The sequence below is a fragment of the Acanthaster planci genome, linkage group LG08 (assembly GCF_054643075.1).
Source record: "Acanthaster planci isolate LZ-2023a linkage group LG08, COTS_SCS, whole genome shotgun sequence".
In the NCBI taxonomy this organism is placed as follows: Eukaryota; Metazoa; Echinodermata; class Asteroidea; order Valvatida; family Acanthasteridae; genus Acanthaster; species Acanthaster planci.
Window position 1 is genome coordinate 7,882,989 of NC_141784.1, and position 16,889 is coordinate 7,899,877.

A 16,889-nucleotide genomic window follows, 5' to 3' on the forward strand; every position below is an offset into this window, starting at 1 on the left:
CAGTTCATGCCAAGTTGCAAATTCTGAATGTGGATTGCATCATTCGGAGAAAATTAGGGGAACCCATGCCCTGTGTTCAAAGTGGATAAGCCTTGTGCATGCCAAACAAAACGTGCAACCATTGTTTGGCATGCACAAGGATTTATCCACTACAAAGACAGGGCAAGGGTTCCCCACATTTTCTCTGTGTTCTCTGAATGACGCAATCTGCATTCAGAGTTTGCATCTTGGCATTAACAGAAAAAACCCCTTTAAGCTTGTTATAGTTGAGCTCTGAAGACAAATGGTACTGCGTTCCATTTGGATGCTTCCATTTTTATTTGAACAGATAAAATCAGAGAAAACAACGTTTACTTAAAGATGCTCTTTAAATGTGGAAGATCCTTGCTAGTGCAGAGTGTCTTTTGCCGCTCCCCGTTCCCACAGATTCTATGCAGGAATTGAAAAAAGCTCTGTGTGGCCCTCCCCATTCCCACAGATTCTATGCAGGAATTGAAAAAAGCACTGTGTGGCCCTCCCCATTTGTGTGTGCACACTGTTGACTGCCCATGCTTCTGTACTGGTAGTCTTGAATACAAGTTGTCCTCGTTGGTGTGAGCTGAGGCAGGTGTACGTGTACCTGTGGTGTTTATGTGACCATGGAGGAATGATACAAATGAGTTGCTACTGAAGTGCACAAACCTGTGCTGTCTTTCCTGAGGAGTATCGGTTTTGCACTGTACTCAACTCAGGCAATGGAAAAAAGAATTGCTGTGGACTCGATCTTGCTCCCACTCATGGCAAAAGACTCATGCTTGGATATCAACTGCAACACTGGAGAGGAGACTCATAGTTAAGTGCGCGGAGAAAACTTGAAATCCCACTTGAAATTTTGAGGCCGCGGATGTAGTAGAATCGGTAGACCGGTTAAGATCAACTTGTGCAGCATTTCTCAGTCGTCATAGCTCCCACAGACAAGGATAATCCTGATAAGTCCTGAAAGAAATGTTGTCCTAGAAAATCATTGGAAAAACTACATGTACATATTGGGTCTCCTAGAATCATGTTGTCAGAAGGAAACTAGTCATGGAAATCAAGATCATGCAAAGTATTTTTGGGGGGAAGGATGGCTACTTTTGACTTCATATGGAATGATAAATTCTAGATTCCTTGTCAGTCTAAAGTAGTGGCTATGGCAGTCCTCCCGTTCACAATACCAAAAAAACTTTTCTCTATGTCAAGGGAGTTGTCTTGTTTTAATCTAGGAAGTTCCAGGAAAAGTCATGGAACTTGTTTTTCAGTTTCCTGTGGGAACTCTTTTGTCATGGCAACAGCCCCTGTCAATTCATTGACCCAGCATTGCAGACCTCTGTCTTTCCCCTGTAAGACTGTTCTGGGAAGAATATGTTCCAAACAATGGTGGTGAATATCCACAACCCCCCCTCCCCTTTCCAAACAGGTTTTTTGGCTCCTGTCTGCCCAGACACCACTGTTGCGTGGTACCAGGAGTGATTGAACACCAACCTTGATCATCATCCCAATCTCTAGGTGATCACTAAAACCAGTCCTTTAGATATACATGTAAATGGTATGTCGGCAAACATGTCATGCATTGTAATAATCCAGGCCAACCTACAGGGTACCTATGGGGTCAAGAGATGAACAAACTTTAATACTGTCAGGTACCCGGTACGGTTACCAGGGGGTGCAGCAAGGAGTGAGTACCACCTGGTGCCACTCTGATTCAACACAACCCCCTGCAATATTGAAATAAAATTTTCCGGAGGAAAACATCTGATGGGCTGTAAATCTTATACAAAGGGTAAATCAGTCCATTTCTGATTGATTTATGGTTATCATTTCATCTTGTTTATTGTGGCTTGCTTGTCAACACAAGAAACTTGGCACATATTTTCAACATCTTGAAGGAAGACCAAATACACTCTGCATTTTTAATTTCCCTAAAATATTATTTTCATTTCTTTTCATCATTACTGTCTGCCTTTATTTTCTCCCTTAAAAGTAAAAAGTCTGTTGCACAGTTTCTTGCATGAGTATGGGCTTGTGACTATGCAGAAACAGTCCTTCAGAAGAGAATCAATGGTGGTCATGTTGAAGCCATTTGAATTGTGGGGAGCCACAATCGCCAAGGATTTTTGCCTATTACTGTGCTTGGATTGCAGTGCCTGGCCATGAGGTCTCACATGCTACAGCCTTGATGACCAGGGGTTCGGGGACAGGCAAGAGTGAACAAGCATGAGCTTGGCCTTCCCTTGGAGGTCATGCACAGCATGGGGCTGTGTCAGGGGTTGTGTCTAGCATTCTCCCCAGGGTTGTGTGATATTCATTGCACAGAGAAAAATCATTCTGCACCTTCATGTTAATCCCTTGATGATTGGCTTTTGGACTCGTTGGTTATTACAAAGCATTGGAAGTCATAATTTTTTCTGTCTTGAAACAGGTAGTCTGGCTTGGTAGTTCTAAGGCTACTACTTGCATAACTGAAGAGACTTTGATTCACAAGGTTCACCTGAAGTCCTTTGTGGTGTCATTGAAAAAAAAATTGGTACATGTACATGAACTGTACATGAGGATAAATGCAAATTTGCAGTATTTTACATAAAGCAGAGCATAGTTATTCTATTGTTCACTCCAGAGGGCACTCTGGGGCTCCATTCCTACAGTGCAGTGGAGTGGGCTATTGCCAGCTATTTTATATAAATAGTAAGGGAGCGATCAAGAAGGGGGCCGGGGGTTTTGCGCAGTAAACCTCGAGGTTTTTTGAGGTTCGGCTGCATGAATGGCTCTTGAATATACATGCAAAATTCTTGAGCTACAGGTCAACTTCACACGCATGAGTGGTCACATGATGAAGCTGTCAGCGCTGGGAACAACAGAGCTACAGCAGACAATGATCGATGGTGGCTGCTATTAGAGATTAAAAGATTAAAGGATTAAAGGAGTTTACTGGTCTTGGTAAGGAAGGTATCAAATTACATGTAGGATTACTAGGAGATTATCTTGAGGCTTAAATTACTCTTTTGTCCATGCCTTAGGGTCCTCTGCGTGGCGATTAATCAAAAGTGTTCCTCGACCGAGGCTGCCCGATGCGCGCTGACCTGTGGATAATGAGCTCATTATAGTACGATGAGAGAAACCTCGAAAAACCCAGCAGCCCCGCGAGGTATACCACGCGCAAAACCTCCAGGGCCCCTTCTGGATCACTCCCTAATGTTGACTGACTAGGGGCTTGAAATCGGTGCTTGGGTGTTGAAAGGAATAAGTCTGTTCTGATGAGGCTGGATTATCCATGGATCCATGTGTAATGTTTGTATAATAGCTTAATGTAAAAAAACGAAATGGGGCATCATTCAGTGTTCAAAATTCTTTAGTATTTTCTCTATGAGTAAAGAGTATTAGGTGTTTTTTTAACATTGAAGGTAATTTTGTCGGTCTGTTTGCTTTCCCTTCCTTCCAAAAGTGTGCAACAAGCCCCCAAATGTAGCCTGACCCCTCAGAAAATCCATTAAAAATTATATGGATGACATTCAAAATATTCTGAGGTTCCCCTCTCCCCAAAAATGTTTGCCCACTCCCCAAAAAACAATGGTCTGGATCTTCCCTACGGACATGTACATGTATGCTGGTCGACTGTTTAAATTGTGTAAACAACTTGACATATGCTAGACGTCCTGCCATAATCAATGTAGCGAAGTGAAATTTCAAAGTCATTGCGGGCAGGCACCCCCTACCCCAATGTTTTGTTTTCGGGAGGGAGTGGCAGAAGCAGTCCAAGGGGTAGGCTGCATTGGGTGTTTGTAGCTGCGAGTATGAAATGACTGACAAAGTTCGCTTAAGATGCAGCGGTTTCGAAATATTTCTGAAGATTTTCGAAAGTCATTTGTCCCATTTCAAAATAATGATTTTGAAAATAATGACTTTGTTGTTTTTAGAAGAAGCCCATCTGAAAATAACAGCTTAAAGGTGGTCCTGACGTGTTCTGCTCAGTGCAACCTGTCAGATTATTAACCTACCGTAACCCCCTAGGGTGTATGTAAAATTATATTAAAATCAGAGGATTAGGGACTGTTAGGATTAATGTAACCAGCCCCTCCCCCCAGTTCTTATAAAGTTCAAGGGAAAATACATTCAGCATGTGAGATACATGTATTATTGTAAAATGCCTGAATTGTCACATAACTGAAGGTGTTAAATGGTGTTGATAAAAGGTTATTGCATTGAATAGTTAAATTATTTGTTGTAAGCATCATGAGCCTCTGCTGGGGAAGAACGGGTATGTTTCCTGTTTAGAACCTTACAGTTGACAGAAAATACCTGTTTAACTATTTTAAAGCACGATAGGCTTAAAAACTGGTACATGTGTGTATTTCATTGAAACCAGGGCTTTATAAGTGCATACATGTTGGCTGGTTATACTAGTGGCCTGAGGAAATCCTGGAAAAAAGTGTGAAAAAATGTCCGTTTAGAGTTTGGAGAAAAACTTTGGAATGGAAAACCCTGGAATGTAATTTCAGGGGAACCCATGGAATCAGATGGGGGCAGAAAAAGTCAACCCTTGGCCCAAGGTGGGATGTGAACTCCGGTCTGAGAGGCAACTGGAGGAAAAGTACCACACATACACATTTCCCCTCCCCCTGTACCTCCATCTCTTCCTTTTTCTGCCTGACAGTCTTATATGCTCATATTAAGACATACCCTTTTAATTGTCGTTTTTGTCTTGCCAAACCTGTGCAGGCATCGGACAACGAACGTGACATTAATCTCCTGAAAACGCGGGTTTCAGCACTGGAGAACCAAGGAACTGGCAATCTGGAAACCAGGGTAAGTAGAGAGATGAAGGGGCCCATGGAACAGAGTTGCTGGGTGTAAACATCTGCCGAGCAGAAAGATATGATTTGCTCAGCCAAAAATCCCAGAGGCCATGCAGTGTAAATTTATTGCTAGAGGGGATAATAGCCTGAAATCCAGTTGAGCGCGTGGAGGTGCAGTGTAGAAAATTGGCTTAATGTCACAGGATCAGCCTACTGAAGAGAGTATCAAACATAACCAAAAACTTGTATTCAATTGACATGTCCAAAATGTAAAATTTCATCAGCTGCTGATCAGAGTCACCTGACGGAAGCATGGATTAGTTGCTAAGACACTGGAAACAGTTGCGTCAGTGTGGGCTAGGGTGAAATGGTACCGGTACCTCAGTGCTCAACGTCGTTGAATAATCTTTGACAGTGGTGACCAGTGTGAACGTTGCTTCAAGATGGGTCAGCAATGTATGCAAAGGATTAATAGGTGAACACTCAGCAATGTGATACAACATTGGCCCGTGGCCAAGCTTATGTAAAATTGGCACGACACCAAGCTTTTCTGTGAAGAAAAAATATCAGGTGGGAGGGATTCTGATTGGTATTTCAGCAAACAGTTTTAATGAAGTAATCCAACTTCTTTGTTGCTTGCATTTGCTGTAAAGGGCTTCACAAATAAGCTGCTTCAGTATTTGCGATGGCCAGGAAATGGCAGTGAAGTACAGTGAACCAACACATACACTGATGAGCCAAGAACCCTTGGCAGTCAACTTGCTACTGGTGCTGTGGAGCCTGTTATCTTACTTCACAGGTGCTTTCACTGATCAAGTCACACGTCCTTTCAACACGACCAGTCACAAATGACAGGATGAACAGGGTAGTGGTTGGCTTGCGATGAACTTGGATTTGCAGGGACTTGTTATGGTCTTCACTGCAACAGGGTTTTCCACTGGGATGGGCCCAATCTTTTCTTACTGCTTGTAACTGACTTGCCACTCTTAATGAACTTCCAAACATTTTCTGAATTTGATCCTGTTTCCTGCAACTTGAAAGGAAAAACTACAGGGTAACAGTGGCAGGAGTTACCTCCATTACTCTTTGTATCTTTTTGTCTGGCCAAAAATATGCAGGATAGGTTGGCAAAAAAGAGAGCCTTGAGGTTTTCCTGGCCAAATTGAAAAGTTGAATAAAAGTATGTCACAGACTAGTGGAGAGAGACAGTTTCTGTTATGCAAAGGGATTTGTCGTTATTATTGAATTGACACAGAGGATTAAGTGAAAAATTTGTTTGCTTATTCTTTGCTACCTGTGCCAGATGATATTCGATTTCACTTGACTGAATATCAAGCACTTGCTTGTTATCAAAGACATTTTATACACATGTACATGTATTTTAACCCTGAGGGGGAAGTGGCCCGTGAGATCAACATTACATGGACCATTGCACCCTAAAGAACTTTGACAAAGAGCTTGGATGCAATAATCAGACCAGCAATGGATACAATCGTGTTTTGTTAGTCTGCTATGTCTGCGGACATTTATCTTCTAGTTTTTGGGGCGAGAAGCTCTGTAAATACGGCTTGCTTCAGAATCAGCCAAAAATAGATTCCCGGGCCACTACCATTTTCCACTTCCGCAACATTCGATGTCCTTTGGTGGGGGGGAGAGAGGACCTGGTAGCTTGCATTTTGGGGGGGGGTGTTTTTTTAGTCTTCCCACTTTTTCCGAACCACCATTTCTGCCAGTCCAACCATCACCACACTGCAAAAGCTGTTCTGTTCTTCCATGGAATGTCTTTAATTTGCTTGACATGTTGCCCAAGTATACCTCAACTTGAATGCAAATTGGGCGTTAAAGGAAAAACAGTTCAAAAGGGGAAGTTCCTTGGATCTTATTTCAGGTAAAATTACCAAATTGCACTTGTTTGTAGCATGGGGGGTTACAAGATACACTGTAGCCAACCTTTATAAAGCCAATGTGACAACCGTGAAGTGCATGTACTGTACATATAGTTGTATGCATAGTTGACCGAGGAGTTGATCTAAAAAGCTCAGGTCTCAACTGTAATCCCTTGAGCCTCAGATCTAAGCAGTACTTGATTTTCCATTTCCGCGGCATCTGCAGCCCTTTCTTTCTTTCTGTTACCACTACCCTCTTTCTAAAAAATGGGCTTCAGCATGAGTTTCCAAAAAAACATTATGTAAAAACTCAATGACTTGAGATAGAAACAGCAAATTCAAAGTACTTGCAGCTACCTAGACTGGGCTACTATTACTCTCCATATTGCCATTTTGAACATTTGGACAAGATCACATTTTGGAACTACCCACTACCAATTTTGTTTGTTGATTTTTGTTGTGTGTGTTTTTGTTTGTTTTTGTTATCTTCCTGTTGATATATGTCTAGACTAAAAGCAAATCACTAATCAACAGGGTCTTTTCTTGCCATGTCAAAGTTTAAGTTTTGCTTGTACATTGTATCCGTACCTGATAAAACTGTGGCTGGCACTTAGTAGAATGCTTCACAAAGCGTTTGAAAATGTCATGCAAAGCACCAAATGAGCAAGCCCTACATGTAAGTGTCAAAGACTCAGACCCTCTTTGAAAGAATCAGTGCAAGTGAAATTTTTTTTTCTAAAATCTGGCACAGACCAAAGGTGTTATTTCTGTCAACGTTGGCCACCCATGCGAAACAGTCGACACTTTGAGAGCAGTCTATTGGCACTCTAGAGCAGACTGTTTTCCCAGTGTATGCCAGTCCTGAATTGTGCCCTGGATCATTGTTTTTCCCTTTTTTTGTTTTTGCGTGAATATTTCTCAAAGGGATGGAAACCTGGAACATTGTGGGGTTTTTTTAGATTTGCCAGAGGGACTATATGATTAAACTCTCGTTTTTTTGTAGAATGTTGTTGTTGGTATGCATGCTACTGAGTACATGTATATTCTGAGTGAGCACCAATCAGCCGTCAAGATGGAATTGTGCCTCCACAAACTGCTTTTTTAAGGAAGGGGGTTGTTGTTGGTTTTTGGTTGTGAGTGCAAAAACATGTTTTTGAGGTTGGCTGGAAATATGCCACGAGATCTTCCTGTATTGACCACCTGGCCCTTCTTAGTTTAGCGGATCTTACCAAAAACCAGTAATTTTAACTAATGTGACTGTTTACATTGTGAATTCCTACTCTTGGGGATTGATTTGGATCATTTAACAGAATGAAATAACATGAAAGCCCTAAAGAGAATCTGTGTCCACACAAGTGTACTGTTGGTGTCTGCCTGGAGCAGACGTGCTCCCTCATCGGTTAAAAAGAGCAGCCTTGGTTGGGGGTATTCATTTTTTTGACAATGACACAACCGTAAAACATGCATTTTCTTGTCATTCAAGAACCAGCAAAGGTCACTTCCGACCAAAGGAGCCCCCATTGCTAAGGTCCAGCTTGAGGCCCACAGAGGGCTAGTGCATGAGCTTTTCGCCTTACAAACAGTGCACCAGCATTTTTCCATGTGAAACACAGATCAACCCATGGTCAGATAAGCAAACTGCACCATTAAGGTACATACATAAGTACATGCATTTTAGGAGATTTTGAAAAATCAGAGAAGACATTGTATTCAGTGAATTTGTTGGGGAAAGTAGCAGTAGACAGGAGGGAAGTTGGAAGTTGTCCACCGTTGCTCACCAGGATCAATTTCATGGAGTTATTAAGCATACCAATGCAGTTTCTATCGTAGGTCTTTACTTTATTTACCTTGGGATCATTGGCCAGAGTGTGGTGATTTACATGTAGGCTTGTACTTTTTTGTTAATGAAAAACAGCTTTATGAGTGAGTTAAGTTCATCCGAGGCTGGGTTTTTACGGTCCACCATTGCTCTGTTCCAGGGTCACTAGCAGGCATCTTTTCCCTCAAAACCATTTGTCATTGATCTCGCACAGCCTGTCGGCACGGCAGATTTCAAAGCGTCCTTTGTTTCGGTTCCACAGGTTCCATTGTGCATAATAGTGTTTGGAAAATTACTACAATACTACATATCTTTATGCATTTCAATACCCAGTTCACCAGATGCTTGCCTCTTTACAATTCATCAAAAGTGCAGTCATTATTTAGGGTTCTCCCCCACAAATTAGCCGGCTATTGATCGCGGCAGTTGAGCCGTGAAACTGTTTAACTTCCACATCTCTGTTACAAGGATAAATGTCAATTTTCCCCTTCTTGATTACAGGTTGCGACTTTGGAGCAACAAGTGCAGATGCTGACCAATGTAAGATTGAATTTTGTCATTGAAGGTTGATAAAATGTTTTTGGATTAAAGAATAAATATGTATGTCTCGATGAACTTGGTGTTGGAAAATAATAATGCCTCACAGTGACACCAGGCAAAGTAGCAGAAGTATAAGTGGTCTCAAAAATGCAAAATTAACCAAGGGTAATTTGAGGTTTTACCCTGAGGTAGGTGTACTCCTATTCTCAATTAAACTTCTTCAAATTAAACTAGGGCAATTCAAGGTTTAATGTTTTATTCGGTGCTCTACCCTGAGATGATGATAGAAACTCTTAATCATTGCAAGGTTTTATTTCGTACATTTACAACTTGTGAAAGATTGTGGAAAGAGTCCCCTTGTTTCGGCAGAACATTCGTTGTTGGAAGTTTTCGTTCACACAAGCTCAGGTTTCTATCTAGGCTGTTGTGTGGGCGTTTCATATACACAGTCTCAATTTTTTTTTCATTCATAAATTACAGGTGCAGAGAGGCATCTGGGTCACATACTTTGCTGTCAGAATGTGGTTTTTGGAGGGTTATAGGTGCCATTTGCTCCGAGTGGGGGGGAATATATTTATGAACCACTCCCTCAAACTGGATGCAGTTCTTTGTGTCGTTCTTAGAGACGCTCAATTTATTTTAGCTGAAAAGCTCCTTATCAGGTGATTCTGAAAGATGGGGGATTTCATGTCAAGGGGGTTAAGAGTAGGTGTAACTCACAGGGAAAAACTAAGTTGCTTTGACTTCAAATATACAAGTAGCTTTAGTACAACAGAGAGAGCGTGTAAATGTAATCATACTTGTGAAGGCATGAACATTTCAAATTTTCATAATAAGTGAACGGAGAATTCTGCCAATGAGGACATGAAATGGAGCTTCCAAAAAGCTTTCAAACAAGCAGCATACTGTTGAATAAAAGGGGCGTGCCACTCGACAAACTTCAAAAGGATATTTACAGGAAAACAGATGTTAAGGATATTAAGCTTAATCTGAACATTCCTTCATGTGGCGGAACAACCATTCTTAGAAATTTTTCCAGACAACTAAATATAGGAAGCACCTTGATAAGTTTGATTTGGCATGCACGTACTGGTACATGTAGAATGACTTTCCAATGTGCCCAAATTCTGTTGAAGATGTCATTAAAATTTTGATGAGGCAAAGTACTCATGATCAGGAAGATTTGAAGTTAGTGCTGCTTAACTCTTTTGAATGCATGCATGATAGATAACTCTGAGAACCGCTCAAGGGGTTGAATGGTGTGCCAGGTCAGCATTTGAATAAGGCTTGGTCATGCTTGGTCAGCACCTGGCAGTCTGAACATGTTCAGTGCATGCAAGTCTGCTCACAGTCATGTTGAGAGTGTTGATGGTGTGCACCCGTGAAGTGATGTTCTTGTGTGACCATTTTGAGCATGCCCCCATTGAAAGACCACATAGATTCACTTGATATATTGGTGCTCTGTTTGTCTTCAGAAGACAACCCCCTTGGAAACTATCCCAACTTTTTTTTTAGGGGGGGGTGGAAATGAGGGATTAATCTCATGTGCTCTTGTTTAATGCAGAATTTGAATAGTAATGACTGTCAGAACAATCCTTGTCAACATGGAGGCACCTGCATCAATTTGTATCAGGGCTACCAATGTCGCTGTGTAGCTGGCTGGCAGGTGGGTTAAAGTGCAAGCCGCTATTAGAGCAGTCTTCCTATTGGCTCTTTTTTCTCTAGGAGTAATTAGTGATTATACATTTGTATGTGTATTTCCTTAGTTTTGCAAGAGAGTGGCACTGAGTCATTTACCAGACGTCATCTCTATCCAATGAAATATTTCTTGTTTCTAACTAGAAAAGGCGCATTCATACCTGGTCCCAAAGCAAACATGAATGTAAAATTTTGACATCAGGTGGAATATTTGTTCTGCGAAATTGCACAAGTTAAACACATTTCACCTTTTAGGCAAATTTTTTCTGCAAATGTTTCATAACGTCCATTTGGATTCCCTTTCGCATTCCTGTGAAGTCTGAATCAGATTTCATTTTTATCGTGGATCTTTATGATTTTTAATCTGAGTCGTGGAAACGTCACTGATGAGCAGCCCCCTTGGTTATGGAAATTTTGCAAGTTTAATCTTTAGTGATGATCATGGGGAAAAATGAAGATGTGTTGTAGCAGACCCGGTAAAGTCAAGGACACAGACTGGAGAATTACTCTCTTCAAAATGTTGCCAAGACTTTGTTTGGACATCATGAATAATGCATACAATGTGATTTTTTGCAGGGTGATACCTGTAATGAGGATGTCAACGAGTGTGCCATCATCGTCGGAACAGAGGACGAATGCCAGAACTCTGGAACATGTGTCAACACTGCAGGAAGTTTCCGGTTAGTGTCAAGAGTCAGGGAGGCATTTCTTAAAGGCTTCTCATGTTTTTCTCGACTGCCCAAGCTATTTTGGCTACAATTCTCTCACAGCTCCTTATCAAACACCCCCTCCACCCAAAAACCCACCTATAAACAAAAGAAAGACAAAATATTCCTTTCCTATTCGGTTATATCATTGGTGATAGACCCTCATTTCAGCCAGAAGTTTTTAAAGGCAAATTTATGATATTTAAGCTTAGAGAAATGACTTTGAAAATTAGGCAACAGAAGATTTGTCCTGCGAATTCTCCTAAATCAATTATTTTGTGACTTTGTAGATGTCAGTGTGAGCCCGACTGGTTCGGTCCGCAGTGCACCATCAAATACGATGACTGCAGTACGGCATCTCATGATGACTTGTGTGGGCATGGCTACTGCGTCAATGATCCCAGGGTTGTCGCGGGAAGAGTGAGAATCATCATTAAATCTCTTCTGAATTTGCTGCAGTGCACATTAATACAGGAATGACCCAAGATTGGTCAAGAACTCGACCTGATAACGAGCCTTCTTCCCTTTTCCTGCAGCCCAAATACTCCTGCATCTGCGTGGAAGGTTGGCAGACGGACGGCACCAGCAACCCAGCCTGTATCCAGGACGTTGATGAATGCTCTGGCAGGGAGTACCCCTGCTCGTCAGATCCCCTTGTCCAGTGTATCAACGTGCCCGGCACTTACTACTGTGGTACCTGTCCTACAGGTGAGCACCTGGAGTGATAACTAGCATATGATGTGCTCTCTGTTGGTGGTGTCTGTGAACTCGTTTGTAAAGGAACTGGATGGAAATGACTGTGTGGTCTTCGTCTCAGCAAACATTTGCACTACTTACATACACAGCACCATTGCACGTGGGGCTCCTTGTTTCATAATTATTATCACATGAGCTTACCATTTCTCTGTGCTTTCTGTTTTGTTACATGCAGGCTACACCGGTAATGGGCACCAGTGCAATGATGTGAATGAATGCTTAACAAACAACGGCGGCTGCTCCGTCTCGCCACTGGTGCAGTGCACCAACACACCAGGATCGAGGCAGTGTGGCCCGTGCCCCATAGGTAAAATTGCAGAGAGATTGAGAGCTGAAAATCCACATTGTAATAGTTACTAAATCTAACATTGGCACAGTTTCTCGTCCCGGCTCAGTTAAGAATCTTTGCAAACGATACAAGAAAATTTTGTGCTAGTTGGTCGCATGTTTCACAGGAGGTGTGGTTATGTATGCACAAGCCATCCGTGCACTTAAAGTCCCATAACTAAAGGATTCTGTGATTACCCAGTGCAGAATCACCGCGCTTACCTGGTGAGTGCAGAAATTCTGTTCTTATGTTTTTCTTTAAGCCCAGAATTTGACAGTTACCAGAGTTGCGAAAGCGGTGCCAAATCTTCTGTGGTGCCTGACATCTCTGTGAAAGGGAAATCAAAGAGGCCAAGTAATTGAAATGCCAAGACGAATCATGGCCTCATTCGAGAGATGAATGACCATTTCATTTTTGTTTCTGGGGTTTCAGGCTACATCGGTGATGGTGTAGTATGCACTTATGTGGGTGTTTGCCAGCAGAATAATGGAGGCTGTTCACCTTATGCCACTTGTTCCGAAAACTCAGGTGGGTTGTGGATTAAAAGAGCCTGAAGAACTCAAGAGATTTGAAGAGTCAGTCCCAACAGAAATACCCACATTTACTTTTTTGAAGTTACAGCTTTTGCTTAGAGATTAAACGTCTCTTTGGAAAGAATGTTTTCTCCGCCAAAATGAATTCCCTGTAATTAATGATTTTCAAAGTACAGTTAACAACAATGAGCAATTCTGTGCCTTGAGATTTAAAAAATCATCATGATTAAAATAGTGATATCTATAACAAGCAGTTATGGGGGTAAATGTTAAGCTATCATTCAATTCTTTTTGTTTTCCTCAGCACAGTATTTAGGTGTAGAACTCTAGTGCTGAAATTCAATCCTTTTTTTGTTCTTCTCACCTCCACCCCCAACAAATTAAAAAACATCAGGAGTGCCAAGCGGGCGCATCTGCACCTGCAATCCGGGCTACACGGGTAACGGGGAGGGCCCCAGCGGGTGCGTGCCCTCTACAGGGCCGACCTGCCAGGACAACCCCTGCGTCAACGGGCGCTGCGAGACCCTGGGCAGCAGCTTCCGCTGCGTCTGCGACCCAGGCTGGCAGGGCGACCGCTGCGGCCAGGACATTGACGAGTGTGCTAGCACGCCCTGTGACAATGGTGGCACCTGCCACAACCTCATCAACGGCTTTGACTGTGACTGTGCGGATGGATTCAGCGGAGATCGCTGCCAGGAGACCCAGCAGTGTAAGTTGGCATTCCTTTTGTGGGCAGCAGGTCTGTGCCGGGATCCCCACCCGTCGATATCAAAAGCCTGCTCTATTTTTTTTCAGGCGAGGCAGCTGTAAAAGAAAGAAAAAAAATCTACATATAAAATGTATGTGAACTTTAATAGTGACAGGAAATATTTTGCTCAAAAATCACTGAAGGTAACAATTTTGTTCTATAAAATTGTGGGGAGATCCCCTCTAACGTTTGGTCTCGACTGCAACACTGCTAAACACACACCTGTAGCAGAGTGCGAAATTAGACCAAAAAAGTGCTCGGAGAAATGTGATAACATAATCAGTTTTGTTCTGCCATTACCATCTTTTGATCTGCCAATGGACAGTGCCATATTATATAAAGGTAGAGTTGTAATGTACAATGTCAGGGGCAAAATTCACTTTTTTTTCCTGGTCCTACCAGAACTGCACATGCAGCAGTATTGAGCAATCCTTTTTCGGGCGCAGGACGCGACAATTTTTTTTAGTTTACCTGATCAGGCAGGCCATATCATAAATTTGCTTACTCAAATTGGATCAACACGTAACAAAGATTTCTCAAAAACCATGATTGTTGTTATTTAACTTAAGGCCTAGCCATTTTCATGGCTATGCTTTGTGTTTACATTGAATCACTGCTGACTGTACTAGTAGTTAGAATTCTACATTTACAGTTATAGTGCTCTTGACAAGTTAGCAAGAAAGTTAGGGTTGTACTCTTGTGTAAATCCCGCAACTAAGGATTCTGTGTATTTTAGTATTTTTGTTCAACCAAATACTCCATCCATATACATGTATGAGCTGAAAAATGAAAGGCTTTATTAATAATTATCATACCTCTCTCTCGGATACTGTCTCTTCATTGGCTCAGAATGATCTCACGTCAGGGCGATATATCCACATATCACACCCACTGTCGGACATTCTGCTGATAGCACTCGTGCATGAGACAGAGCTTCGGGAAGTTTGAGAGCGACCGTTATCGCTCACTTAGTCAGTCTTGCATGGTACCTATGATAAGTTTTGTGCGTAGGTTAATAGGGAATTTGATCAATGGTTGTGCTTGTATAACAGACTCATTCCCGTCCCTGCAGCATTTAAGGTAATGCAGAGACTGCTAACCAGACTTCATGACATGCGAACTTGTACTCACTGGTACCCGCACTACTTTCACATTACAAGTTTACACAATTTTAAAGAAAGTGAGAGAACAGTGCAGTTGCAGACAATATCGTTTATGTCTCTTATGTTAATTATGCACTATGCATCCCTCGGGTGCTCAAAACATCATATCCCACATCACAGCAGTCAGCAATTGTTAGGTAATCCATGATGTTATATTATGGGCAAAACAAGTCATCTACACTCAGCTGTGTGCTGTGTGGACTATCACAGTTCACGTGGTGAAAAACTTGTAGTTTGCTCAATTGGATTTGGTACAAAAATGGACTCATTTTCATATAGACATGTTGCACTTGAGTCATCAACTGTACCTAAGGCATTATCTGCTTGGGCTTATTTGTAATGGTGAATTTATGTTCTCCCCCCCCCAAAAAAGTGGAATGATAAAGAAAGCAGTGTGCTTTATATGTCTAAGCCAAGAATGTGGTAGCAAAGGAGAGCCAGGCTGATATAATGGGGTTCCTGCATGTACATGTACAATTTAATGGCCGTTGTGTTATAAAAACCATCATTGTGGATTTTGCCAACTATTAGAAATTCAAGTGGCTGTTGAAGAATTGTTACTGGTAAACTGGCTGAATTAAAGTAGCCATTGAGGTTGTTGTTGCCGTTTTGGCAGTTTAGTTGTTTAAGGAGTGTTTTTCATAGGTATTCAGGGGTGAGGTTTATCCTGATTTTTTCTGATTTTGGGATTTTTTCATTACAATGTTACTGATTTCAGGATTTTTTTAACAATCTCGTAAAATCTGGAAAGTCCTGAAGTTACTTATGAGGTGATTTTATGTACCAGTCTAAAAGTTGATGCAGAGCATAAGAAATGAGTATTTAAGGGATGCTAGGCAAACACCATAAACACAACATGACTGTGGGACCCCTTAGCCTCTGGTGATTAGTTCATGGATTTTTCGTTTTCCTTCAATCTCATCCCTGGGTATTAGATTTTGGCATTTCATAGATTTTGCCAGCATATTGGAAGAATTGATGTGACCATATTTTACCTTGCTGTTTATGTGAACTTCTAGGAAAATGTTTAAAATGAAATTGCATCCTTTTACAGCTTGTGGTGGATATCTGAACGGAGCTACTGGTTATTTTGAGTTCCCGCCTCTTGGCCAAGTCTACGATCATGGCCTGAGTTGTGCCTGGGTCATCACCGTTGATGCCGACAAGGTAGGCCCTTCAGAACTGAACAGTACCAACCATGAATTACCTTTTATTATGCAGGAAATTTGGCTGAGCTATACGGATGGGGGCAAAAATTCAAAAAAATTAATAATGTGACAAACGAAGTGGGGAATTTAATGGGGAAACTTGGACTTTTTTGCTCACAAATTTATAACATTCCTGAAATGAGCTGAATTCCTCAGTTTTATTCGACCTGCATTTATATTTCAAACATGCCAGTGAGAAACATTCTGCCAAGTCTTCTGCAGTTAGGACTTGCTCTTTAAAACTTTTTTTAAAAAGTTAATTTTAGCATGACAGGACAGATTGAAAGATGTTTGGAAATGGAAGGGCTGGGGTAGTTACAAAAGAAAAAAAAATTAAAGAATTGAAAGAGGAAATAAAAATTGAAGTTGATGACCCTCTAATGACTGTGATGTGATGGATTTTGAACCCCCCTCCCTTTCAGGTTATTTATATCACCTTTGCACGCTTCAAGCTGGAGTACCATCCGAACTGCGACTTCGACTTCCTCCAGATCAATGACGGTGACTCGGCCAGCGACCAGCCCCTGGGCCGCTTCTGCGGCGACACGCCCCCCAGTGCCATCACCAGTACCCACAACCAACTGTACTTCTGGTTCCGCTCAGACGGCAGTGTCAGCTATGAGGGCTTTGGGATCAACTGGGCCAGCCAAGACCCCGGTAGGCTGGACTTTCTAATTTCTGATCTCCGGGGT

General features: G+C 41.9%; 1 protein-coding gene across 1 annotated transcript in view; it reads left to right on the forward strand.

The window, feature by feature from the left end:
• Positions 1-16,889, forward strand: part of cubn (cubilin) — an 88,194-nt gene that overhangs the window by 21,792 nt on the left and 49,513 nt on the right. Inside the window, exons 3-13 of the mRNA XM_022252206.2 lie at positions 4,735-4,821; positions 9,018-9,056; positions 10,621-10,722; positions 11,331-11,434; positions 11,752-11,881; positions 11,998-12,169; positions 12,393-12,524; positions 12,978-13,073; positions 13,473-13,787; positions 16,044-16,156; positions 16,620-16,854. Of these exons, the coding sequence (XP_022107898.2) occupies positions 4,735-4,821; positions 9,018-9,056; positions 10,621-10,722; positions 11,331-11,434; positions 11,752-11,881; positions 11,998-12,169; positions 12,393-12,524; positions 12,978-13,073; positions 13,473-13,787; positions 16,044-16,156; positions 16,620-16,854 (1,525 nt within the window). The remainder of the gene's footprint in view (positions 1-4,734; positions 4,822-9,017; positions 9,057-10,620; positions 10,723-11,330; positions 11,435-11,751; positions 11,882-11,997; positions 12,170-12,392; positions 12,525-12,977; positions 13,074-13,472; positions 13,788-16,043; positions 16,157-16,619; positions 16,855-16,889) is intronic.